The sequence below is a fragment of the Dipodomys spectabilis genome, unplaced genomic scaffold (assembly GCF_019054845.1).
Source record: "Dipodomys spectabilis isolate Male_0828 unplaced genomic scaffold, ASM1905484v1 ptg000329l, whole genome shotgun sequence".
Lineage (NCBI taxonomy): Eukaryota > Metazoa > Chordata > Mammalia > Rodentia > Heteromyidae > Dipodomys > Dipodomys spectabilis.
The window spans coordinates 1,253,746-1,280,163 of NW_024871006.1; the positions used below are offsets into that span (position 1 = coordinate 1,253,746).

Genomic DNA, 26,418 nt, shown 5'->3' on the forward strand with positions numbered 1-26,418 from the left:
TGCAGTAGTTCTCACAGTAATCTGAATTTACATCAGACTACATAGGAATGTAAAGATAAAACTAATGGAGTCAGTGGTAGAGTGCTAGCCTTGAGCTGAAGAGCTGAGGGACAGCGCCCAGGCCCAGAGTTCAGGCCCCACGACAGGACCCAAAAAATAAAAATAAATAAATAAATAATAAATTTAAAAAAAAACTAATGGAGTCACTAGGCACAGTAATTTTAAAAAAAGAAAAGATTCTCAAGAGGGATTGAGAGTGTAGCTGAGTGGTAGAGTGAGTGGATACTCAGTATGCAAGAGGTGGCAGGTTCAACTCTCATCATCATGGGTAGGAGTCCCAAGATACTAAAGTAAAACCTGCGCTTGCTGTGTATTTACACATGTTGGCTGTAGTTCTCAGTGCTTGGACTTAGATTAGCTCAGTAATGTTCAAAGCCAGAACTAAAGAAAATCTCTTCCAGGAGTAAGGTGCAGTGAGTCTTACCAATCAGATTGAAATAAAGCCTAGAGCCATGCCATACTTGGCAGTGAGATCTTACAGCAAATCCCAAGTTCAGCCCTGCTAGTCCTTGACTCGATTTTTTTGGGGGGTGGGGTGCTAGTCCTGGGGCTTGAACTCAAGGTTTGGGCATTCTCCTCTAGTTTTCCGCCCCCCCCTCAATTCTAGTACTTTGCTGCTTGAGACACAGCTCCACTTTTGTTATCTTGCTGGTTAATTGGAGATGACTTCCATGAACTTTCCTGCTGGGGCTGGCTTCAAACCATGATTCTCAGATCTCAGCCTCCTGAGTAGCTAGGATTGCAATGTGAGCCACCCTGGCTCGTTATCTCGATTATTCATTCAGCCCTTACAGCCCTTTCCTTTCCCACTTACTTGCTTTTCTGGGGTGAGATGAACAAACAACAGAAATTTTAAGCTTGAGTAACTTGCTGTCACTCAGTAACTTGGGAGTCAGACTAGCCAGAGAGCCAAAGCTAGTCACACCGTTTTTAATTTCCCAGGCTTTAACGGTGGCGGCCCAAGCTGGCTTCTTTGGGGACATCACCACCTGCTTGCTCATCCCTGACCCTTGGGGGTCACCTGAGGCTCCACCGAATCCAGGTGGAGCCGCACACCGCCCCCTGGTGGCAGGCGGGCGCCCGCGCAGCACATGCTAAGGAGGCCGCGCCGCCGCCCGCTGATTGGCTGACGCGGACTCCAGCTGTTTTGGGAGTTAGAGCTGAGGAGCTGGGAGCTGCTGCCCGGCCTCGAGCGCTCCCCGCCCGGCGGCGCCTCCGGGGACGATGCGGGGCTGGCGCGGGCCAGGCCGGCTTCCCAACTTAGGGAGGCGGGGTGGAAGGGGGTGCTTTCCCTTTCTATCAAATTCGTGTTGTGCTGGTGAACTCATCCCGGGTCCAGCATGACGATCCGACACCAAGGCCAGCAGTACAGGCCGAGGATGGCATTTCTCCCAAAGGTACCAGGGGTGTCCCCACCTGTGGGCCTGGCAGGGGGGCGGGGGCGTCCCTGGGGAGAATCGGGGGGGCAGCGGGGCGGGCGTCCCTGGGGAGAATCGGAGGGGGGGGCAGCGGGGCGGGCGTCCCTGGGGAGAGTGGGGGGGCAGCGGGGCGGGCGTCCCTGGGGAGAGTGGGGGGGCAGCGGGGCGGGCGTCCCTGGGGAGAGTCGGGGGGGGGGCAGCGGGGCGGGCGTCCCTGTCGTCGGTTCGAGATGATTGGTCGTCTTGACTAATTAATACGTGTCGTGATATAAACCGTGTTTAGGTTTTCAAGCTGCCTCTGGGTCCCGAAGAATCTAGAATCTGCTCACCCTTGGGGCAGAATATGAGGAGTGGGGGGGGGGGGGGGGTGGACACGGAACCACCACCACGCCCGGGGCACAAGGACCGCATTCCCCATGTGTTGTTTCCACAGCTCCTATAGGTTGACATTTCTGATCTGAAGTACGGTTTTATCTATTCATTTAGTGCTGGTACTGAGGCTTTTTCTTCACAAGGCTTGCACCACTCCAGCTACACCTCCACTTCCAGCTTTTCATCGGTTCATTGGAGATGCGAGTCTCATAGGCTTTTCAAAGCCCAGGCTGGTTTCAAACATCAGTCCTCAGGTCTCAGCTTCCTGAGCAGCCAGGATTAGACATGAGCCACGGGCGCCCAGCTTGACGTATGATATTTGAAAGTAAACACATCTTATGCACATAGATGGATCCTGACATATACCCAGCTCATTGGGCTGTGGCCCCCCTTCCCCCCCAACAACTGCTTGGGTGCTTTGATTGGTTTGAGTCTAAATGTTACTTTCTGCCAACCTCATTTTACACTATTTTCTCTCAACCAGTATGTACTGAGAGACTTGTGAGTTCTGAGCTCATTGTAGGTAGCAAAGACACAAGCATAATCCTTTCCCACTTCCTTGGGGCTAAGGGTCAGTAACTCATCCCAGGTCAGAGTAACTGTGCCCAGCCTTGATGCACTGACAGAGGCCTGAGGCCTGGGTGCATCCTTAGGGGCATCCAGTCAAATCCTCTCTCAGGCTTGGGCACTTGGACCGTGGATGGCAGTGCTGAAGCTTACCAGTAAAGTGTGCTGTGGGTTTGGATCACTTTTTCCACAGCCCTGGGGATGAGTCTGATTACCCCCCAGGGAGTCTGTCTGGTTCACAGGAAAATTCCAGTCCTGGTGATTTTTGGAGTGTGACAGCTGCTGACTACAAGAAACCTTGGGTATGGGGCAGAGGTGTGGGCGACTGTCTGGGCTCCATGCAATAGCTACAGCTGAATCTGGGTGGGGAGATGCTAGGCTGAAGGGTAAGGTTATACTTTCACTTGGCTTGTTGCTCAGATCTGGTGCTCTCCTACTTGAGCCACACCTCCAGCCCTACTTTTTGCTGGTTATTTTAGAGATGATATCTTATGGACTTTGATTCCCAGGCTGGCTTTGAACCAAAATCCTCCATTTTAGCTGCCTGCATAGCTAGGATTAGAGGCATGAGCCACTGGCCTTTTCCACTTCAGACAATTTCAACAGTTTTTATTATTCTGTTATCATCCATATGAAATGCTTCGACTATATTTATTCTCTTGATTCTTTTTTTTTTAATGCAAAAAGGCCAGAAATGAACTGCTGACATTTTTATCAGAGAAGTTTAAATTTTCAGCTGCCAAAGCAAAGATGACTTCCACCTTTTCCATCTGGCCTTTGAGCGCCCTCTGCCTCTCTGTAAGAAGACAGTGGATTTTTCCAGTAAAATACAGGATTCTGAGTGAGTTCTTTATGCCTGCCTGAACAGTTAGGAGAGAAAAGACAAAGAAGCTGTAAGCCTGATCATCAGAAAGAAGAAAGGTGTGTGTGTGTGTTGGGGAGGGGACAAATGGCTACCCCTGGAAGGATTAATCCCACAGCTGGCTTCTTGTCCCCTAGCAGCCAGCAGTTTCCTGTAGCCCTCTCTCCAGTACCCTTTTGGGTCATCTCTTGGCTTCCTTCTTTGCTGCTGGGCTTGTGGCTGCCCCAGTGGCCTGAGATGCTGCCAGGCCACTGCAGCTCTGTGGGGAGCCACATGAATAGTTTCTGTTCCAAAACAATTCTGTGAGCCAAGAAAGTGTCTGCGCAGATAAAGCACGCAGTCAGGCTTGCACGGGGCTCCCAGCTGGGTCTTGTGTGCCATCTGAGAGGCTGGCACTGTGTCCAGAGCACTGAACGGTGTGGCTGTCCTCACAGCCTTCACGGTGTACTTGATCTTGACCTGTTTCTCAAGATCATAGTCAGCTGCAAACACAGGCTTTGCAACCATGATTGAAATGGTAACATCCATCGTGAAGTGCTGACTTCAGGCATCGCCCCTGCTTCTTCCCTCCTCCCCGGCTCAGGAGCAGCCTGGCTGAGTGAGAAATAGCAAGTAGAACTTTTCCCATCAGCTCTCTCCTGCTTGGTTCTTTTCCTCTGCCACAGCCAGCTCAGTCAGACTCTTTTCCTCTTTTTTTTTTTTCTTTTTTGGTCAGTTATGAGGCTTGAATTCTAGGCCTGGGCGCTGTCCCTCAGCTTTTCAGATCAAGGCTAGCACACTACCACTTGAGCCACAGTGCTACTTCCAGTTTTCTGATGGTTCATTGGAGATAAGAGTCTCATGAACTTTCCTGCCCAGGCTGGCTTTGAACCATAATCCTCAGATCTCAGCCTCCTGAGTAGTTAAGATTATAGTTGTAAGCCACCAGTGCCTGGCTTTTTTTTTTTTTTTTTTTTTTAATATGCATGCCAATACTGAACTCAGGGCCTTGTGCTCTTAAACTGTATTTTTTTTGTCTTTTCTTTTTTGGTACTAGGGATCGAACCCAGGACGTTGCACTTGCTAGTCAAGCGCTTTGCCACTGAGCTACATTCCAGCCCACGGCCTTGTGCTCTTGATTAGCTTTTTTCATTCATGGTGGGTGCTCTACCACTTGAACCACTTCTCTACCTCTAGATATTTTTTGCTGGCTAATTGGAGATAAGAGTTTTGCAGATTTGTCTACCCAAGCTGGCTTTAAACCAAGATCCTTGGATCTCAGCCCTCTGAGTAGTTAGGATAACAGGCGTGAGCAAATGGCATCTGGTTGCACCCCTTTTTTTAATCTAGCCTTCTACATTCACATCCTCCAGGAAGCATTCCTTGACTGTCTTATGATCGCCTCCCTTTTGAGCCTCTGAGCATCTTGGAACTGGCGATCTCCCACGGGTCACACTTGAGCCTGGGCTGTTACTTCTGTCTATATTCTTTGTCATCTTGGCTCCCAGGAGACAGAGATTATGCTGTTTATTTGTGGCAATCATGGCAGTAACTCTACAAGAAGCATTTGGTTAAATCTTTTGGATAATGTTGTTCTCCCTTAAGGCTGGTCCCTGAAGGAGGTCTTGGGCTATCAGTAACCTCTGTCAGGAGCACTATCATTCCAACCATCACCCTTCCATTCTGTCTTAGAGGTTATGGAACTGTTTCACCTCTCTCTCTTCCTCTCTCCCCCTCCCCCTCCCTCTCTTTCCCCCTTCCCTTTTTTTTTTTTTTTTGAGATAGGGTCTCTATATGCAGTTCAGGCTGGCCTAGAACTCACAGTGTTACTGGGATTACAGGCATGGATCATCATATCTGGCCACATTCATTATGTTCAGTTGCTCTTCACAACCGCCCTGAAAAAAATAGATGGACAAGTGCTATAATGTTTTCTCCATGTACGAATGTAGTGAGGCTCAGAAAGGTCAAATCACTGGCCACGGGTTGCACGGTTGACTTTTTTTATTTCTCAGCTTCACGGAGGGCAGGAAATCCAGTGTTCTTCTTTCGAGGAGTTATTCACCTACATCCTAAAAGGACATGGTGAGTGGAGAGCTGATTCAGTGTTGCACAGAGTTATGATGAATTGCCAATAGCTGCAGTAAAATGAGAGGAAGCAGTCTATTTGGGGTGCTCTGTTCCTTGACTTAGGCTCTGTCCTCAACCTGAGAATTTCTTCCTCAGTCTCCAGAACTTCAGGCTGTGTTGCTAGTAGAATTTTCTAGACATTTCTCTGAGTGTTCCAACATCAGGGCACAAATGGAAGTTTTATTGCTTTCAAATAGGCTGTTTGTGACTGGGTGCCAGTGATTCATGCCTGTAATCCTAGCTACTCAGGAGGTTCAGATCTGAGGATCACTGTTCAAAGCCAACCTGGGCAGAAAAGTCTATAAGACTTATATCCAGTTAACCAGCAAAAAGCTGGAAGTGGAGCTGTGGCTCAAGTGTTAGAGCATTAGCCTTGAGCACAAAAGCTTAGGCACAGCACCCAGGCCCAGAGTTCAAGCCCCACGACCAACAACAACAAAAATAAATAAAATAAAGTATTTTTTCTTTTGCATTTGCTGTTTTGCCTACCAACACTACTCTCTGTACAGCAGGGAGACAAGCAGCCTTGCAATCATATTCTCTTGCTCTCCCCAGAGCATGTCCAGTATCCAAGTACAAGGGAGTCCACCTCCCTGCGGCTTCTAGAGATCATCCTTGCTCACCTGTCTCAGTGAGTCACCTGGATGTTTTTATACCCAGATCTTTGGTCCATAATCTCCTGTACCTAGCCCTTCACATACCATCTATAATCTAAAAGTCATCTAAACCAAGGTCAGCTAGGTGACTCTTCTCTCCCCTGTAGACTTCTGGTGGAATGGCACTGACATCCTGCTATGCCCTAGATATCCCAGCTCTTCTCTTGTGCAGTGTACATTCTGAACCCTTCAGGCCTTGGCATATACTTTACTCCCTCTGGAGAGCCCTCTGTGGCCGAAGCTTACATTCTAACCAAATACTCCACGTACTTTCTTAGAACCACAGGGCCAGGAGTAGAAATGACGTGCGTTCCTGCACGTGTGCAGGAGGTGGGTGTTGACCTTCCAGGATGAAATTCTGGAGGACTGGTGTAAGTTCCCCACAGTTTCCCCTTTCCCCTGTACCTATGGTAATGAACACCAGGGATGGAATGAGGAACCACGGCTGGTAACACTCTGGCTTTCCTCCGTCAGGACATTCAGGGAGGGACCTGGCTATTACTGAACTTGAATTAGCATAAGAGGACTAAATCTTGATGTTAACCATTGTTACCAGAGTATGACCTGACTGACCTAGCCTGACTCTACAGTCTCATTTTTCTGCCAGTTAAAAACCCATCCCTCATGAGAAGTAATACCTTCCCTTTACATTTTCATGGCATGAGACACATGTATGGTTAGTAATATGATCAGTTACGTACATGCAGGGTTAGTGACATAGAATGCTTGAGAGTACAAATTCCACAGCTGGGCATGGCGGTGCATGCCTGTAATTCCAGTACTCCGAAGGCTGAAGTAGGAGGATCTCAAGATCTAGACAAGTCTGAGATACATATTGAGATCCTATCTCCCCTCTCCTCCAAAAACCCCACAAAACTAAACAAGTATAAATTTCAGAGCCAAACAACTGTGTTCACATCTCAGCTCTGACATTTATCAGCACCAGGACCTTCAGTGAGTTACTGAATCTCCCAGGACTTTGTTTGTATTTGTCCTACCAGTAGCTGCCAGGGCAGGTGACAGAGCAGTTAGTTGTTAAACAGTACTCTGAAAAGCGTCAGCCTCTTGTTTTGTTAGATGGATTGGAGCAAAACCAGAGATGAGAGTCACAAAGTACTTTACTGAATATTATTGATTTACCATAATGGGAACAATTTAGCCATAGCCAAATGGAAGAGATGGAGAAAGCAAGGGGAGGGGACACACACACACACACACATTCTTTTGAGTACACCCTCTTTGACTTCATCAGTATCCCAGCACGTTGATTTCCATCAGCTAGGGTTTTTATGGAGGAATCATTACACTGGAATGACTAATTAGGTTGCTGGTTGCTGGTTATCAAGTCAATCTCTAGCACTTTACCCCTCCCCTCCCCTCTCCCTGAAGCTCAGGGATCACAATTGGAACTCTCAACTCTGTAACCATGCCTAGATCTTTCTGGTGAGCCCTCAGCCTGAAGGAAGGAGGGGGCTCATCCTAGAGGCATCTCAGTGACATACAAATACGCTCTTAGATTTATTGAGAGGCTAAGGGGTTTAGGAGCTGTGTATCAGGAATCAGGGACAAAGACCAAATGTTTACTTTTTGTTATATAACAATGCCTGAGACTGGTCTGTAATTTTTCCGTCTTGTAATATCCTATTTTTCTAACAAGATCATATTAGTCACATGAAAGGAGTCAGGAAGCAAAGTCTTGTTTTTCCTTCTCTGTGAGTTTGTGGAAGATTGGTGTTATTTTTTAAATATGTGGGGGATTGATGAGAGTATTTGGCTTCGTGTTTTCTTTCTGAGAGGTTCTTATGTAATAAATTCAACTTGTTTATTGGATAAGTAAGATTTTTTGGGTTTTTTCTCTCAGTGGATGTTGGAAAGTTGCATTTCTCAAAAGAGTTTGTCTGTGTCATCTGAGCTGGCTGTGTCAATTCTTTGGTGTAAGAGCAATAATTTTATCTTTTCCATGTCTGTAGGATCTTTAGTAATATCCCTTTCTAATATTGACAGTAGTTTTTTGTTGGCTAGTAGGAAGCTATCTATTTAAATCTAGTTAAACTCTGTGTATGGTGTGTATGTGTGTGTTTGTGTGTGTGTATGTTCATGTTGGTATTGGGTCTTCAACTCACTCTTGGGCTTAGCTTTTTCCAGTCAAAGCTGGAATTCTACTACTTGAGCCACAGGGCTACCTATGGCATTTTGCTGATTAACTGGAGATAAGAATTTCTTTATTTGTCTTACCAGGTTGGCTTCAAATCCTGATCTTCAGATCCCAACCTACTGAGTAGCTAGGTGTGAACCACCAGCATTTGGCATTTAATTTAAACAATATTTTAAAAGAACTTTTGGCTTTGTTGGTTTTCTCTACAGTGTATTTCTATTTTACTGCTTTATAATATTTATTATTTACTTCCTATTTTCCTTATACTTTTCTGTTCTTTTGTTCTTAATGTAGAAGAATAAATCACTGATTTTTCAGACTTTCCATTTTTGTACCACATACATTTTAAGATTCTAAATTTCCCTGTGTTCTACATTAGCTTCATACATGGAGTTTTTATTCTATATCTTTTAACAATCACATTCAATTAAAATTATTTTATAATATTTATATGGATTACTTAGAAATATGTTTTTAAATTTCCAAGTATTGGAAATTATGTTTCTTATTTTTATTTTATTGTTTAGTTAGCATATATGAACAGTATCATGAAAGTTTCATCATGATGAAATTGTCTTTTTGTTATTTCTGGGCTAATTCTGTTTTGGTCAAATAACTTTTTCTTAATTCAGTGTCTTGAAATTTGCAGTCTTTTTACCCACTATATGAATAAAATTATCACTTTATAGACACTCAAAAAGTAAATTGTAGGCGGGGAATGTGGCTTAGTGATAGAGTGCCTAGCATGCATGAAGCTCTGGGTTCGATTCCTCAGTATCACATAAACAGAAAAGGGCAGAAAAGGGACCGTGGCTTAAGTGGTAGAGTACTTGCCGTGAGCAAAAGAAGCTCAGGGACAGTGTCCAGGCCCTGAGTTCAAGCCCCAAAACTGGCCAATAAAAAAAAAAGTAAATTGTGCTCTTGTGGGTACAGATTTTGACATATAATAACCAGGTCAGATTTGTATTGTGCCATTTATATTTCTATATCCATCCTGGTCTTTTAATCTTCTTGTTCCATAAATTAAGAAAATATACTATAAGCTTTCACTATGTTTGTGGATTTATCTTTTCATAGACATGTTTGTATATTTATTTATTCCCTCAGCTCTTCAGCTCAAGGTGAGCTACCTCTTGAGCTACAGTGCCACTTCTGGTTTTCTGGTGGTTTATTGGAGGTAAGTCTCATGGACTTTCCTGCCTGGGCTGACTTTGAACGATCCTCAGGTCTCAGCCTCCTGGGTAGCTAGGATGACAGGCGTGGATTACAGCTAGGATGACAGGGTTTTATATCCCATGAACACAGATGGCTCTGGAACCTGTGCATGCACGTTACATGGTCTTCTTCCAGCAGATGGCTCTGGAGCCTGTGCATGCACATTACATGGCCTTCTTCCAGCAGATGGCTCTGGAGCCTGTGCATGCACATTACATGGCCTTCATCCAGCAGATGGCTCTGGAGCCTGTGCACGCACATTACATGGCCTTCTTCCAGCAGATGGCTCTGGAGCCTGTGCATGCACATTACATGGCCTTCATCCAGCAGATGGCTCTGGAGCCTGTGCATGCACATTACATGGCCTTCTTCCAGCAGATGGCTCTGGAGCCTGTGCATGCACATTACATGGCCTTCTTCCAGCAGATGGCTCTGGAGCCTGTGCATGCACATTACATGGTCTTCTTCCAGCAGATGGCTCTGGAGCCTGTGCATGAACGTTACATGGCCTTCTTCCAGCAGATGGCTCTGGAGCCTGTGCATGCACATTACATGGCCTTCATCCAGCAGATAGCTCTGGAGCCTGTGCATGCACATTACATGGCCTTCTTCCAGCAGATGGCTCTGGAGCCTGTGCATGAACGTTACATGGCCTTCTTCCAGCAGATGGCTCTGGAGCCTGTGCATGCACATTACATGGTCTTCTTCCAGCAGATGGCTCTGGAGCCTGTGCATGAACGTTACATGGCCTTCTTCCAGCAGATGGCTCTGGAGCCTGTGCATGAACGTTACATGGCCTTCTTCCAGCAGATGGCTCTGGAGCCTGTGCATGCACGTTACATGGCCTTCATCCAGCAGATAGCTCTGGAACCTGTGCATGCACGTTACATGGTCTTCTTCCAGCAGATGGCTCTGGAGCCTGTGCATGCACGTTACATGGCCTTCATCCAGCAGATGGCTCTGGAGCCTGTGCATGCATGTTACATGGCCTTCTTCCAGCAGATGGCTCTGGAGCCTGTGCATGCACATTACATGGCCTTCTTCCTCCAACCTCCTGGTCATCCCATCTGGGTTCTGGTTTCTTTCTTCTTGCCAAGGTGCCCACTTTAATCCAACTCATCTTTGTTCAGGCACATGGAGCCAGGGGCTCCCAGTCAGCTTCTGGCTGCCTTTGACAGGGAGGTGGAGAGAGGACGGGGAAGCCTTTCTCCATGACTCACGTTAGCATCTCTTTCTGCATGTTGTTCCTGAGCAGGGCAGTCACAGCTGCCCTGGGCATGCAGCAGGACATCCTTCTGACTGTATCATTGGCCATCCAGCCTTGCTTCAGCTCCCTGAGGAGATCAGATACTGGAAGGCTCCTGGCAGTGATGAGTGATCTAGCTGCCAAGCTACATCTTGAACCGTTTGGGAAGAAAGACTAAACCTTAAAAACTGTGCAGTTGCTTTTTACCAGGCATGACCCATAGTGTCTCATTCATCCTCACAATTCTGGGAAGACAACACAAAGCCCAGAGAAGCCATGCACATGTGTGGTCATTCGGCTAGGAAGTACTGAGGGCTGGGTCTAAGTCATGCTCTTTGCTCTAGAGCGAGCTGTGACTTCAGACCACACCTCTGCTGCTGGTGCCCTGTGACTCGGCTGTCCTACCTTTTCCTGGAAATGCAGCCCAGGCTGGACATCATGACTGTTATTGTCTTGTCAGCTCTTATTGTTGTGCTCTTCCTGATGGCTGCTGTTGGAGGACTGTGTCCCTAGTGGGGGCTTTGCCTTCATGAGGCCTAATCAATATGTCACTGTTTGTCTCTTCCCCCCCCCCTCCCCCCCCGCACCCCATCCTGGGGTTTGAACTCTGGGCTTGGACACTCTCTCTGAGCTCCTTTTGCTCAAGGCTAGCACTCTGCCACTTGAGCCACAGTGCCACTTCTGGCTTTTTCTGTGAGTAATTGGCAATAAAGAGTCTCACAGACTTTCCTACTTGGGCTAGCTTTGAACTGCGATCTTCAGATCTCAGCCTCCTGAGTAGCTAGGATTATAGGTGTGAGCCACCAGCACCTGGCAATCTCTCTACCATTTTCTTACCCAGAAAGATGTTAATCACGTTTCACCAGTGCGATGGATGCTACCCTATCTGTGACCTTCTGTGTACCAGCTCTGTGTTTTATTTTCACACATTCCCTCCTGGTGAGCGGCAGGGATGAAGGTGGAAGTTTGGCTCACAGTTTGACTCTGACACTCAATTTCCAAGTCTAGCCAGCAGCTTTGGACTCTAGGTCATTCTAGCCTAAGAGAGGACGTGAGAGACAGCAGCTGGCTCTTGGGATGGCACCAGTCCTCTCCTTCCTTAGGGAGAGATGTCTTTCATACTCTGCTGTCTCTCAGTCTGTGACCTGAGGCCTGCCATGCAGGCCCCACTGAGCCAGAATTGCTAGGCCACTGCTTACAAATAGTTATTAAGCCTTAGGCGTATGAAAACAGTTCTGTGATGGTTAATGTGATGTGTCAGCTTGACTGGAAAAAGGGATATCCAGAAAGCAAGCAGTATTTTATTCCTGAGTGTATCTGTGAGAGTATTTTTGGAAGATGTTTGGGGATCAGTAGACTGAGCATAAAGATCTGGCCTCACCAGTGTGGGTGGTCACCATCCAATCAGTTGAGAGCAGACAGAACAGAAGATGGAGGTGAATTCTCTCTCTCTCTCTGGTACAGAGGTTTGAACTTGGGGCTTCACACTCAATAGGCAAGCAGTCTACCACTGAGCCACACCTTTAGCTCCTGAATTCTTTCTGAGATGGGGCACCAGCTCCATAAGCCTTGGAGTTCAGAGTTCCTGGTCCTTGGGTCTTTGGACTCCTGGACTTGTAACCCCTTTCTCTGGTCCCACATGGACTAAGTACAACACATCTTTCCTGGTTCTCTAGCTTGCAGATGGCATATTGTGGAACTTCACAGCCTCCCCAATTGTGTGAACCAGTTCTGACAATAAATCCCTTCGATATAGCTCTCTACCCTGACAGTTTTATTTCTCTGGAGGATACTGATTAACAGATCTTCCCACTTTGCACCAGTGGGGGAAGTGCTCAGTCTCTATCCTATTTTGAACACCTCAGTTTGCAAATTTTTCAAACTTTGCATCATGAACTAGCATGCCTACACAAAGACACACATAAGTGGTATGAAGTCTTAGGAAATGATACTGCGATTCACTTGGTTACCTGTGCCTTAATTTATTTCATTCCATTAGAAAAGTACTTGTCCCTACCCACTAAGTGAGCTTCAGCACCCACTTGAACCATACCTTTTTCTTTTTGCTTTTGCTATTTTTTCAGAACAAGATCTCACTGTAACATATTTGTCCTTTTTTTTTTTTTTTTGTCTTTTTAGTGGAAAAGACAAAGAAAGCAATCTGGAATGGTCTCTAGCACTTTCCACAAGAACTCTACTTAAGTTACACCAAGTATTTACATGTCTGCTGTGGGCTGAATGATGTCCTATTCATGGATGGAAATCCCAACTTCCAGCTGATTAAAATGTGAGTGAACATGGAAACTGGGCCTTTCAAAAACGCAATCAAGTTCAAACAAGACAGTTAGTGTGGATCCTAGTCCAATATAACTGGTGTCCTTATAGGAGGAAGAGCTCAGAAGACCCCACAGGTACACAGACCAAGAGGAGACCATGTGAGAAGACAGTAAGAAGGTCGCCTGCTTGTGCCAAGGAGACAGTCCTCGAAAGGAACCAAACTGTTGACACTTTCATCTTGAACTTCTAACAATGTGAGAAAGTTTCCAATATTTAAGGTACCCAGCCTCTCGTTTTGTTACAGCAGTCTCTGCTAATGAATAGAGTACCTTTAGTCTGCATGTACTGTTCACTCTGTTTGGAACCCTCTCCACCTACTAACATTCAGGGACTCCCTAACTCAGCACACCTGGGACTGTGGGCACTGATCACGAGTGATCACACCAGCCCTTGCTTACCGTGTGTGTTTCATTCATACCCACATTGCAACCACTCCGAACAACCCATGTGTTTGTAAAGATAAGGTAGTGTCCCTACCTCTTCATCTTTGCTGTTAAGGCTCCCTGGGCTAGAGGCCCCATCTTACATTTCCAAGTTGATTATCATCTCTTCTGTTTTCAACATTCATCCCAAACATCCTTCTGCTTTAAAGCATTTCCTGAACTTATGCTGCTGTGACCCACCATTTCTACTGTGAACAGAGAGTTGTCATAGCAGTCTTGAGTTATGAGTTTGGCTGCTAGTTAGGAGCTTGGCTTTTGGGATGGCTCCTTGGGGTTGCTGTGAAAAGTGGCTTTCTGTGTCTAGGCCATGTAGTACAAGCCATGCAATACATGTTGAATACCTGCTTTCCTTCTGGTAGTCTGGAGTCATGATACATATTATGTAGAGTACCTATATTATTAGTCAGCCCCAATGGAAATTCTGGGTACTGAGTTTCTAACAAGCTCTTCAGATACACAATGTTTCACACTTGTCACAACTCCCTGCTGGAGGAATGGAATGTGTCCTTTGTAGTTCTATTGAGAGAACTCTTGGAAGATTCCACCTGGTAGTTTCCAGACTGCCCCTTGTGCTTTTTCCCTTGCTAGTTTTGCTTTGTATCTTTTCACTGTGATAAATCACAGCCAAGAAGATAACTTTGTGCTGAGGTGCTCGAGTTCTCCAAGCAAATCATGGAGTCTAGTGTGTCTTGGGGGACCTCTAACGCACCCTGCCACAGGCCTGCATATATAGATTTTTCTTGCTCAGAAAATTAGAACCATCCTTACTGAAATTCAGTCAGATCACTTCCAAGAAAGATCTGGAATGCCTTTTGAGAAGTGAGAATGCCTTTTGTGCAGGCCTATGCCAGAGTGATTGATTTCTTTACAGGAGCACTTACCAAAATAGCTACTGAATTTAAAAAGTCAGGTTGACTGTCAGACATTTGTGGTCATGTGCTTGAGAAACACCAGACTTAAACTTGTGAGTTCTATTATCCCAAGTCTCTTCAGAACAGCTGAATTTTCTGTTATTAACTTTGTTAAGAGGCAGCGGTTCAAATCCAAAATGTATTTGACCATCTCTCATTTTCCCCTCAGGAACACAACTGCACAATCCCATGGATGGTGGGAGGTGGGTAGTATGGCAGGCATCTTAAAATAAGCATCAAGAAACAGATACTTGCAAAAAGTGGGGTGGGGGCCAAGAGGAGAAGGGTAGATGGGTGAAGAGAAGGGGGGATAAATGCAGTCACGAATCCAATGTACACACCACAAGATTAAGAAGGGGCGGGTTGACTGATAATGTTGAAAGGGGTGACACTAATGAAGACACATTGTATTCATAAACTGTTTTGCGAAATGGCAACTCCTTGTATAACTACTGAAAAAGAAAAATAAAACTGAACACACTCGAGTTCGAGAGAGGTAGGAAGTTAGCACTGGTGCTAAGTGGGTTTCTTGATTGGGGAGAAACCCAGGCAAGTATTCTGGCCACCTGACCCACAACCGTGACTTTTTTTCTCTCCTTCTGTGAGAGATCTTGATTAACTTTCTTCACCCTTCTCTCCCACAGGAGGGTATCGTGACCCACTTCCACACAGTGCCAACTGGCACCCTTCTTCCAAGTCCCTTTTCTACACATTCCTTTGCAATTCCTCCTCGTCTGACCCAGTCACCGCCTGTCCGGTTCACAAATAATAACGCGCATCATATGTCTGTTACTTTCTTTCTGGTGCTGTTACAGAAGCTTGAACTCGGGGCCTGAGCGCTGTCTCTGAGCTTTTCTGCGCAAGGCTAGTGCTCTACCACTTGAGCCACAGTTCTACCTCCTGCCTTCCGGTAGTTACTGCAGATGAGAGTCTCACCGACTGTCCTGTCTGGGCTGGCTTCGAACACCCATCCTCAGATCTCAGCCTTCCGAGCAGCTAGGATTACAGGCGTGAGCCACGGGCGCCCGGCTCGGTTTCCTTTGAGATGGGCCACTCGGCCTCCGCTTCACGAAGAGCAACGGGGCCTTGAGCCCTTGGACTGGGGCAGCACCCGCATCTCCCACAGGGAGGGGGAAGGGGGGTCCGGCGCCCTGGGCTCCAAAGCGGCGGCGGGGGACGGCCCCCAACCTCCTCTGACACCCCCAGACCCGAACCCCAGAGGTGAGGAAGAACCCAGAGCCACGCTGCCGCCAACCTAACACGCCACCGCGGCGGGACGGAAGCGGAGGTGTGAAGAAGAAACCGGAAGTCCGGTCCTGGAGCCTGCCGTTCCTCTCTAGGAGCCCGGAGGTTTCCCATCTCTATGGTGTGGGGTTTCCCGCTGCCCCGCGGTGGGCCGAGGCGCCCGGGCCTCGGGCGCTGACCCGCCAGCCCGGGAGCGGAAACGAACGGATCTCATTATTGCTAAAGAAGAAGAAAGGCACGGGGGCTCAAGGGGGCACCCCAAAGCGAGAGACGCATAGCTGGGTGTTTCGTTTTTTTTGGCTTCCTCTACACACATCATTTACAGAAAAATGGAGAAGGCTAGCCTCCCAGCTGCCTAGCCTCCCAGCAATGATGCAGCTGACAGGACCTCAAGTCGTGATCGAAGAAGGCCTCACCTTGAAGGGCCTTTGGAACGTGGACTCCGGGCGGGGGCTGGGAGCGCCGCTGTGGCATCTTCTCACAGAACCAGCCTCTCTGTCCCCTAATGCTGCAGGCACACCTGTCCTGCCCCCCCCCCCTCCATTCAGTGGTCAGGTAGAACAACTTTGGTTTACTCATTTATCTGCACTTTCTACTCTAAAACGAGCAAGAAAGCTATACCAATCTAAACAAGCGCAGAATCTAGCCAAATTAAAACTGTTCAGGGGTAAACAACATACAGCCCCCAGCACAAATAGGAGTGGGGTACAATTCGTTCACCCTCGACAACAGAATGTAAACGTATTCAAGCCCGTTCAAGAACTCTGGGGCATATAAAGCCATTTAATGGGTGCTCCTCTGGCCCCTGGGATCTCACCTGTGGGAATTTTATTCTGGGCAAACAATGCAAGTGAAAAATAAAGCTGCATTTCTGAAATGATTACAGTGGACATTTGTCAAAGTTGCTTGCCCAGTATCTAGTATCCCTTTTCATGATTTCAACACTAGGATTTTTCTAATCTTACTATGGAAGGAATGCTCAGAAGGGTACATGCCCCAGCATGGTAGAGGGATAAATCATGAAGTCGAGATCCAGGCTACCAGGGACCTAACCTTGTCTTTGCTGCTTAACAGGTACCTGAACGTTAGCTTGAAATATAACCTCTCTGAGCGGTGATAGTTTGTTGGTAGACACCTTCCATGTAGGGTTGTAGTAGTGGATGAGTGATTGAGGCAAGTATAAAGCTGATGCACCATTGTTATTTCCTACCTCCATGCCTCTCACATTGCTATGTCTAGAAAGCTCTTACATGCTGCCTTTCTTTTCTTTGTGTTGATTACACACTCCAATATCATCGCCTGCATTATTTCAGATATTGAATATTTTTCTTTCCTATTGGAAAAACCTTCAGAACAAGATCATATCTTATTTTCTGTGCTTTTAGGTGCTGAACTAATGCCTAATCAATGTTTGTTGAGCAAAAATGAATACTCTCTAGTACAGCTGAGAAAAAACAATTAATAAAAGTGCAACAAATTTGACAATAAAACATAGAGATGCCTGTATGATTCATACCTGTAATCCTAGCACTTGAGAGGCAGAGGCAGGAAGGATGGGGAGGTTTAGGCATTCTGGACTACACAGTGGGGCTCTGTCTCAAAAAACAGAACAAAACCAAACCAAAAAAAATAAAACTCCCAGGGAAATAAATTCTCACCATGTTTATCTCGATATTGGATTGATGATCTACGACTGGGGGATTTCTTTAGAAGTTAGTGTATGTGACATACCAAAGATAAGAGAGGAAGGAGATGAGGCTACAAGAGATGAGACACTCAGAACCATCAGGATTCTGGGCTCTGGAGGCCTATTGGTAATAAAGAACAGGTAAATGAACCCTGAACAGGACTGGACCCTTCGCTTACAGTGTAAATTTCAAAGCTTGAGTGAGGATCAGGATGTGGTCCTGGAGGCACGGTGGAGGTGATGAAGAGGCAAAGATACACGGAAGGGAGGAAGCTGAGAGTGTGAGACCTGAGTGCTTGCTTGCTTGCTCATCCACTGGGACCCTGCAATCACCCAGGATGAGAACGGGCTGAAGCTGTAGGGGCATCGCCCAAGTTCTGGAGTACATCTGGAGGAAGATAAATATGAGCAGCAGGAGGACTGAGGGAGGTAGAGAGGTGGATACGAGAGCACTGAAGGAGGAAGGATTGGTACATGAGTGGAAACGTAAGGAACACAGAAGTGGCTGTGGAAGGCCTAGGGAACTGAAATAGGGATGATGGCGAGGAAGCAGAGAAACCTTCCTTGTGATGGATGTGATGTCCCGAGGGAGGAAGCCCATGGTACTTTGAAGAAGGTCTAGTAGGATATTTCATGAGGACCAGGAGGACTATGGTCTTGAAGAATACTCTTGAAGACTCAGCAGAAGGAGTCCGGCAGCAGTGGGAGGAGTGGGTAGAGCAGGGTTGAGATGAGAGACCGTGGGAAGTCCTATAAACCACAGCCAGCTTACATCTGCTCACCAGCTCTGATTGTGTGCATTCCCCCCGCCCCCCTCCAGTCCAGTGACTCTGTGGTTGATGGTGTCTCATTTCCACTACAGTACTGGGCCATGCAAGACATCAGATCTCCTTGCCCTGAACAAAATGAAACACACACACACACAACCTAAAAACAACTACTGAGACGCCACCGACTCTCCTAATCCTAGATGCAACCCATTGGTTAGGAGAGGATGCAGGCAATGTATTGTCTGCAACCCAAAGTCATGAGTTGAAAATGCCATGTATGAGAAGGGAGACACCTCCTCGGATGATGCAGCTTAATCTGCTTTTAAAAAACACACACTAAGGGTTGGGAAGGTGGCTCAGTGGGAGAGTGCTTGCCTAGCATGCATGAAGCCCTGGGTTCCATTCCTCAGTATCACACAAACAGAAAAGGCCAGAAGTGGCGCTGTGGCTCAAGTGGTAAAGTGCCAGCCTTGAGCAAAAGAAGCTCAGGCCCTGAGTTCAAGCTTCATGACTGACAAAAGCAAGCTAGCAAGCAGACAAACAAAAAGTCAAGGAAGCTACAAGTCCCAGGAAGGGACTTGGTGGGAGGGGGAGGGGTCAAGGGTCACAGAGAATCTTTAGCTGCTGAGCAGCCTGCTTATCCATGCTTTGCAGCATGCTTGTGTCTGGTCAAAGAGGGGGATTTCAATAAGATGAATACAAAGGGAATACATTAAGTAGTAAATTTTCCTATTCCTGAAGTGGATTCCCCTTTTCCACATCCCTCTGATCCTATGGCAGTAATGGTTGGGGTATGCTAATGGGAGTGCTGAACTCTTTTAAAGGCCTACCACATGGAATCCTGTTTGGGGGTAGTCTGAGTCCAGAGGGCCTTACTTGGTGGAGAGCACGAAATCCTACTCTTTGGAGCTGACTGTGGTGGTTTTGTTTGTTTGTTTTTTAATTCTACTTAAAATATTGGAGTTACAGGGTTTTAAAATTGGAGGGTTGGGGCTGGGAAGGTGGCTCAGTGGTAGAGTGCTTGCCTTGCATGCGTGAAGCCCTGGGTTCGATTCCCCAGTACCACATACACAGAAAAAGCCGGAAGTGGTGTTGTGGCTCAAGTGGTAGAGTGGTAGCCTTGAGCAAAAGAAGCTCAGGGACAATGCCCAGGCCCTGAGTTCAAACCCCAGGCCTGGCAGAATAAAATGTCAGAAAAAAATTGGAGGGGGTTTTTGTGTCCATCAAGTCTGCCTCCTTCTTGGTACTAGTGAGAAAATGGAGAATCTGAGAGATTAAGTAACTTGATCAAAATCATCTATCCAATGAATTCATAGTGACAGAAAGCAGATCAATAGTTATGTGTGGAGAACACACAGGCCCCAAGGAAACTTGAAGGTAATAATTATATCCTGAATCTTGATCGTGTAAATTGTTTTATACCTGCATATTAAAACGTATCAAGTAGCTAGGCACCAATGGCTCATGCCTGTACTCCTAGCTGCTCAGGAAGCCAAGATCTGAGATCTGAGATCTGGATTGCAGTTCAAAACCAACCTAGGCCGGAAAGTCTGTGAGCTCTTGTCTCCAATTAACCACCAAAAAGCCAGAAGGAGGTATGGTTCCTTTGAGCAAAAAAGCTCAAACACAGTGTCCAGGACCTGTGTTCAAGCCCCAGGACTGGGACAAAATTGAATGAAACAACTTATCAAGTTATACACTTGACATAGGAATAGTCTCTTGTACACGAATGATGCCTTCATAAAGCTGCTTTAAAATGCCATCCATCTGAGAAGGTGGCTCAGTGGTAGAGTGCTTGCCTTGTTCGATTCCTCAGCACCACATAAGCAGAAAAAGCCAAAAGTGGAGCTGTGGCTGAAGTGGTAGAGTGCTAGCCTTGAGCTGAAGAGTTCAGGCCCCACAACTGACAAAAAAAAAAAAGCCTTGCATCTCCTCAGAGACCAAACGGAACAGGACACGCAACTCCTCTCTAGAAGTCTTCACACTCCTGCCATCACTTCAGCACTGTCTTCCAACCAAAGTCTATTTCAGGCTGTAAAAATGTTCTTTTCCATAATGTCATGTGAAAAAATTCCATACTTCCAAACGGTCTATAATGAAAAATAATAATACTCTTTAAAAAGTAGCAGGTATCACTCAAGAGTTCTAATGTGAACTGCGTTATGAGGAGGAAGGGGTAGACTTCTCTTTTCCTATTCGTGTTCATTCCTGTGGCAAGGCTGTGAGAAGTATCTTTTCTGAATGCTTTCAGTGAATTTGATCTTAGAAAAACAGGCCTTTTTTTCAGTACTAGGATTTGAATTCAGAGCCTCATACTTGCCAGGAATTTCTCTTCTGCTTAAGCCATGCTTCCAACCTATTTTGCTGTGGTTAATTTTTTTTAATCTTTGCAATTTGAAAACAATATTTATTTAATCTGATCTCATGCCAATAAAATACATGATCTGTCCTTTAGTACATCTTCTGTCTCTACTTAGGTACACCTTGTGCTCTGGTTAATTTTGAGGTAGGGTCTTGCTTATTAGCCAGGCAAATATGAGTGTAGTCCTCCCATTTATCCTTCTGTCTGTGCTTGGGATAATACACATATGCCACCATGCCCAACTTTGTGCTGTTGAGAGTGGCCAGGAACCTTGATCCTCCTGATGTCAGTCTCCAGAGTAACTGGGATTGTAGGCTTGAGCCAATATGCCTGGTTCTATAATGGGATTTTTTTTTCTTAGAGGATTATGCTTTATGGAAATAGCTGGCTATTGCCACCGAGCTAAAATAATTTCTAAACAATCAGGAAACCTTGCAGGAAACGTGGATTCCTCTTTTCCCTCCTCTCCCTAAGTCAACAGCCAGGACCCCCAGGCGCCTGCTGCGCCACATTGTGTATCCTCTTGTAGCTATCTTCGAAATAAATCTCCTGTCGCTGACTTTGTAACAAACCCCAGCTTCAAGGGTGCAGGGGCATAGGACATTATGTTTCTGGAATGTATAGCCCCCATGAGTAAGAATATCCGCTTGCGTTGTGTGGGGATCCCAAATTTGCATGCCAATTCAAACCAAAATGGTAGGCTAGTTCAGTTACTATGAGACGGACTGTAACTCCATTGGCCACTGACATAAATATACACCCTTTATGTGTGTGTTACAATCCCGTTGACCACCTGAGTGTGGCCAGGCTTGACCACATGGATTTTGCCTTTAAAAACTCTAGCTTGTGGGCCGCTCGGGGTCACAGTTTCAGCTCCCGAGTCTGTGCTGCGTCCCTGGCCAGTCAACTAACCACTTCCTCAATAAAGTCACCTTTTTACATGAGGCTGTCTCTGAGTGGTGGACTCTTTTCCCTATAACAACAGGACACGGGCAGCTTGGTGCAGGGAATCAGGTGTCTGATGCTATGCCTGTTCAAGTCAGGGTGGTGATTGCTGATGCACGTGTGGATGGTGAGGTTAGGGAGCAGTCTAGAGTGCTTAGAACCCCGGGTGAACTCTGAGACTTCCCTGTGTCTCTGTACCATCATACACATTTCACCCCTGTGCTGCCTCATCATAGTTTGCCTTCTCTGAATCCCTTCCACTCCTCCCTCCCCCACTACCCCAAACCTTTGCATCTCCGGGGCTCCCTGGCCCCCTGGATTCAGGTGGGAGGCACCAATGGGAGATGAAGGGCAGGAAAAGAGAGGGCTGAGTATTTTATCCCCTCGATTCCTCTCTGGTAATGTTTTTGACCCCCCCAAGAAGACAGATTCCCTACAAGGGCTCTGGCTTTTCATCCCTTTGGGCTTAGGCAATGATAATGGATCTTCAAGGTTGTGCTCCTAAGAAACGTCTCCATGGAAGTCTCTGTCTAGAAGTGGCCGGAGAAAATCCATGACATGGAAATGAACCAGGTAAGCTTCTGTCTCCCCCCACAGACCGTAGAGGAGGCACAGAACAGGAAGTGTGTCTATTTTTTTTTTAAGCTTTATATCCTCAGCCCTTGGCTCCATGGCTGGAAGTAAGTGGTTGGGCAGTGTGGGAATATTTTCTTGAGATGACCTGGAGGTTAAAGGGCATGTGTGGTGTGGCACAGCGTTGTATCTGGATATCGCAGGGACAAGGTCCAGGACTCCACACATCACACTGGGTAGCATCCAGGGCAGTGTGACTTCAGTTTAAGTCCCGGATCATGCCCTCATTAAGGTCCTTTCACTCAGGACAGGCTCTGCGTGCACCTGTACCCTAGGTTCCTTTTGTTGTTAATGAGGAGGGGAGCAGAGAGGAGATGATGGTGGGAATGATAGAATGTCCATCTGCCTCACTGAGTCTCAGAAGGGCTGAATGTTAGCACTGTGCTCTTCTGCCTTCTTCTATGATCGAATTTTTGTTTAAAATTTAGTTTATTGTTATTATAGAGGTGATATATTACATTTATGTGAGTCAGGCAATGAGTACATTTCCTTTCGTACAGTGTCTTCTGTTCCCTCGCTCTCTCCCAGCCCCTCCCTCCCGTCTCCACCCACGAGTTGTATAGTTCCCTTTCATTCAGTTGCAGTGAGCACCACCACTGCACTTTTCCACCCATTTTCCTTTGAGTTCGGTGCCCTCCTTCCCACCCTCTTGAAGATATGCATGTGAACACACTGTTTATAAGGTAAGGAAGACAGAATCATCACACACTAAAAAAGAACAATAAGTCTTTTGTTTCCATATCTTGGAATTCGTTCCAGGATGTACATTATTCTTATATCCATATGAAGAGGCACTAAGGCATTGTGCCTTTGTGATTCTCTAAAAAGCATCCTCTTCTGGGCTCACTGTATGTGAGGATCTAGAATCCTGAATGCCTTTTCTCCCAGTGTGTTCTGGATATATCTTCCCCGTATATGACTGTATTTGTTTGGAGAGGTCAACCTCTTTGTCAAGGTGTGGTGTTTATTGAATGATGGTGGTATAATTTTAGGAGCCTAGGTGGGTGTTCAAAACTCATTTACCTGGGTAACCCCTTTCCCTCCAGACGTGGACTGTTTCTGTCACCCCAGCAAGCTCCCTTGGACCTCTACTCATCTCATCCCATCCCAGACCCCATTCCTTTCAAGCTGCACCTTTAGGTAATCTGATATCTTACAAGCTCTTCATAGACACCCACCAATCATGCCTACCCTCACCTCCCTGCCTTTTGTTATTCTTTTATTATTGTTTTGTGAGCCCTGGGGGTTTGAATTCAGGGCTTGTGTGCTCTCCCTTAAGTCTTTCACTTAAGGCTGGTGCTCTTCCACTTGAACCACTCCTTTACTTCTGGTTCTTCACTAATCATTTGGAGATTAAAAAGTCTTGTGGGATTTTTTTTTTGCCCTGGCTTTAAGCTTGAATAGCTAAGATTACAGACGTGAGCCCACCAGTGCTTATCAGATTATTGCAGGTAAATATGCTTTCATCAGATTATTACAGGTAAATATGACTTGAAAGGAAAAAAAGAAATGAATAAGGATCTCTAGTTTAAAGGGCCATCAGTTGACTGCCTTCCTAAGCAAATCTCCCTTTGTTCTCTTCCATCATAAATTCATTAGCTGTGGTACTCAATATCCACACAGCATCTGTAGATTGGAGAAAGTGTTTAATGTAATAAAACTGAAAGGGGTTTGATGACTACTTAGGGGCTCATCTTTTCATTTCTCTAGATATGATAACAGAAAGAACCTGTTGATAAGGATTTTGGTAATGGGGAGGCTTTGGATGTGTAAGGAGAGGAGATGTATAGCATCATGTGCTCAAGTTTGCAGGTAATCTAAAACTGCCCTTCAGGAGACTATGAAAAACAAATGTAGCTGGGTGCTGGTGGCACATGCCTATAATCTTAGCTGAGGATCACATCACGGTTTAAAGTCAGCATGGGCAGGAAAGTCCATGAGGCGTTTATCTTCAATTAAGCACCAAAAAGCCAGAAGTGGAGCAGGAGCTCAAGTGGTAGATAGAGTGTTAACCTTGAGGAAAACTCAGAGACAATGCCCAAGCCCTGAGTGAGTTCAAGCCCTAGGACACACACACACACACACACACACACACAGTGATCACTAAGAATCAGAAGTAAAATCTAATTTACCAAAGGCTAGACAGGTGGCTGAGGAGAAATAATCTCTTCATTCGTCACTGCCTTTAAAATAAACTTCTTGCCAATTATTCTGATATTTATTTGTTCATTGCCACCTCTGATATTTGTGTCTACCAAGACATTCAGGAACAATCACTGTTACTCGTGTCTGCATTAAATGCCTGAGGAGCCTTTCCAGTGTGAGCCCATTATTATGTATTTTAACTTCTTTGATAATGAGTTGATTCTTGAGATTCTAAGGAATTTGCCCAAGGTTGCCCAGCAATTGATGGCCAAGCTGGCATTGGAAAGACACCGCTTCCACAGCGCTTTATTAGTGGGAACCATTTGCTTAATTCTGAACCTAACTCGGTTAAAAGGCTTAATCAGGCCTTGGGAACATCGCCACCTGCTTGCTCATCCCTGACCCTTGGGTGTCACCTGAGGCTCCACCAAATCCAGGTGGAGCCGCACACCGCCCCCTGGTGGCAGGCGGGCGCCCGCGCCGCGCGCATGCTAATGAGGCCGCGCCGCCGCCCGCTGATTGGCTGACGCGGACTCCAGCTGTTTTGCAAGTCGGCGGGTGCGAGTAGAGCGGAGAAGCCGCAGGCGGCTGCCGGGGCCCCGAGCGCTCCCCGCCCGGCGCCTGCGGGGACGACGCCCAGGCTGGCGCGGGCCAGGCCGGCTTCCCAACTTAGGGAGGCGGGGTGGAAGGGGGTGCTTTCCCTTTCTCTCAAATTCGTGTTGTGCTGGTGAACTCATCCCGGGTCCAGCATGACGATCCGACACCAAGGCCAGCAGTACAGGCCGAGGATGGCATTTCTCCCAAAGGTACCAGGGGTGTCCCCACCTGTGGGCCTGGCAGGGGGGCGGGGGCGTCCCTGGGGAGAATCGGGGGGGGGCAGCGGGGCGGGCGTCCCTGGGGAGAGTCGGAGGGGGGGCAGCGGGGCGGGCGTCCCTGTGGTCGGTTCGAGATGAGCTCAAACGGCTGGGGAGGTCTGGTGTTGCCTTTTCAAGACGGCAATCGTTGGGTTTGTGTGTGAGCTGTTGGTCCTGGAGCTCCGGAGGCCAGCGAGGCCGGTCGGCCGGAGGCTGCTGCGGACAGCCAACAACCTGTTACTCAGAGAAGCGAGGGGAGGCTGCTGTGGGGAGGCAGCGCAGGGCGAGGCTGCGCCGAGGGTCCCAGTCGGCCTGCTTGTCTGGTTATAAGACACGGGATGCTAAGGGAACGTGTGTGTGTGTGTGTGTGTGTGTGTATGTGTGTGTGTGTGTGTGCCATCTTCTGGTCCACACGGTAGTATTTTAAAGTGAGGGAGGGTTTGTGTGTGTGCGCCTGGACCGCAAAACTGGCGTGATCTGTAAGGATCTAGGGCCTCCCTGAGCCCTTCGCTTGAGCCGAGCACCTGGGTATCTACCAGCTTGCACGATCAGAGCCTTTTCTGTCTGTTGCAAGTGTTTTCTTAGAGCCAGCAAGGTTGGGGGGAGAGGGAGAGGATACACTTGTGGGGTGATGTGTCTGGGGACAAAGCCCCGGTCATCTTGTTCCTGGCTTTTGAGGCAGCAAGTGTGGGAAGAGTTCTATGGGGGATTAGGTCTCAGGTCACTTGTGTGCCCTTCCTCCTGTCCCCAGCCACTTTCGCAGGACAGTTTGCATCTTCTTAAGCTTATCCCATTGAGTAGAATTAGCTGAATGTGTGGTGACAAGCTAGGCCTGGGCCCTGAGCCCCGAGACCTCAGCAAGTTGCTTAGAGTCAGTGACCGGTGCTCTGGATTTGCTGCATGTTAAAAACCTGTCCCATGGCGGGTGGGGGGGGCACACTCAGTCACACTTGATCTCCCTCCATAGGAGAGATGTGAGGATGTCCAGAAAACAGAATCAACCCAGAGCGTCAGTACTGCTGCGGCTGGATTCCTAAAAGCCAGAAGAAGCTAACCAAGTCTGATGTGGGAAAGCAAATATGAACTTCCAGGTTTTTTGCAGGCAGGACTGCTCTGGCTGGGGAAAGAGTAATTGTCTGGAGACACTGAGCTTCCTTATTAAATCCTGGGCATTCTTTCCCATGACGGCTGTTGTCTTATCTAGTAGCTTCTCTCTTTACCTTGGTCTTCTCACTGGTGTCTTAATCTCCAGCCTCCCCTTCTCTATGCAATCTTTCCTCCTCTTCAGCTCTCCCTCTCATTCCCGCCCCCCCCCCCCCCCATCCTGGCCTCCCTTCCTCTACCCCAGCCTTGGCTTCCACCTCAGTTTCCCTTCCTCCACCCAGCCTCCACCCAGCCTCCCTTTTCCACCCAGTTTCCCTCCATC

General features: G+C 47.1%; 1 protein-coding gene and 1 long non-coding RNA gene across 2 annotated transcripts in view; both read left to right on the forward strand.

Moving 5' to 3' along the window:
• The first annotated feature begins 1,248 nt into the window (after nt 1–1,248).
• LOC122128329 lies at nt 1,249–15,696 on the forward strand. The gene is made up of 4 exons (XR_006151414.1): nt 1,249–1,457; nt 12,800–12,947; nt 13,046–13,191; nt 14,996–15,696. It is a non-coding gene; the product is annotated as an uncharacterized LOC122128329 (long non-coding RNA).
• A 9,035-nt stretch (nt 15,697–24,731) lies between these two features.
• Nucleotides 24,732–26,418, forward strand: part of Rgs9 (regulator of G protein signaling 9) — a 63,627-nt gene continuing 61,940 nt past the window's right edge. The window contains exon 1 of the mRNA XM_042665487.1: nt 24,732–24,944. Coding sequence (XP_042521421.1) covers nt 24,888–24,944 — 57 coding nt within the window. The 5' untranslated portion in view covers nt 24,732–24,887. The remainder of the gene's footprint in view (nt 24,945–26,418) is intronic.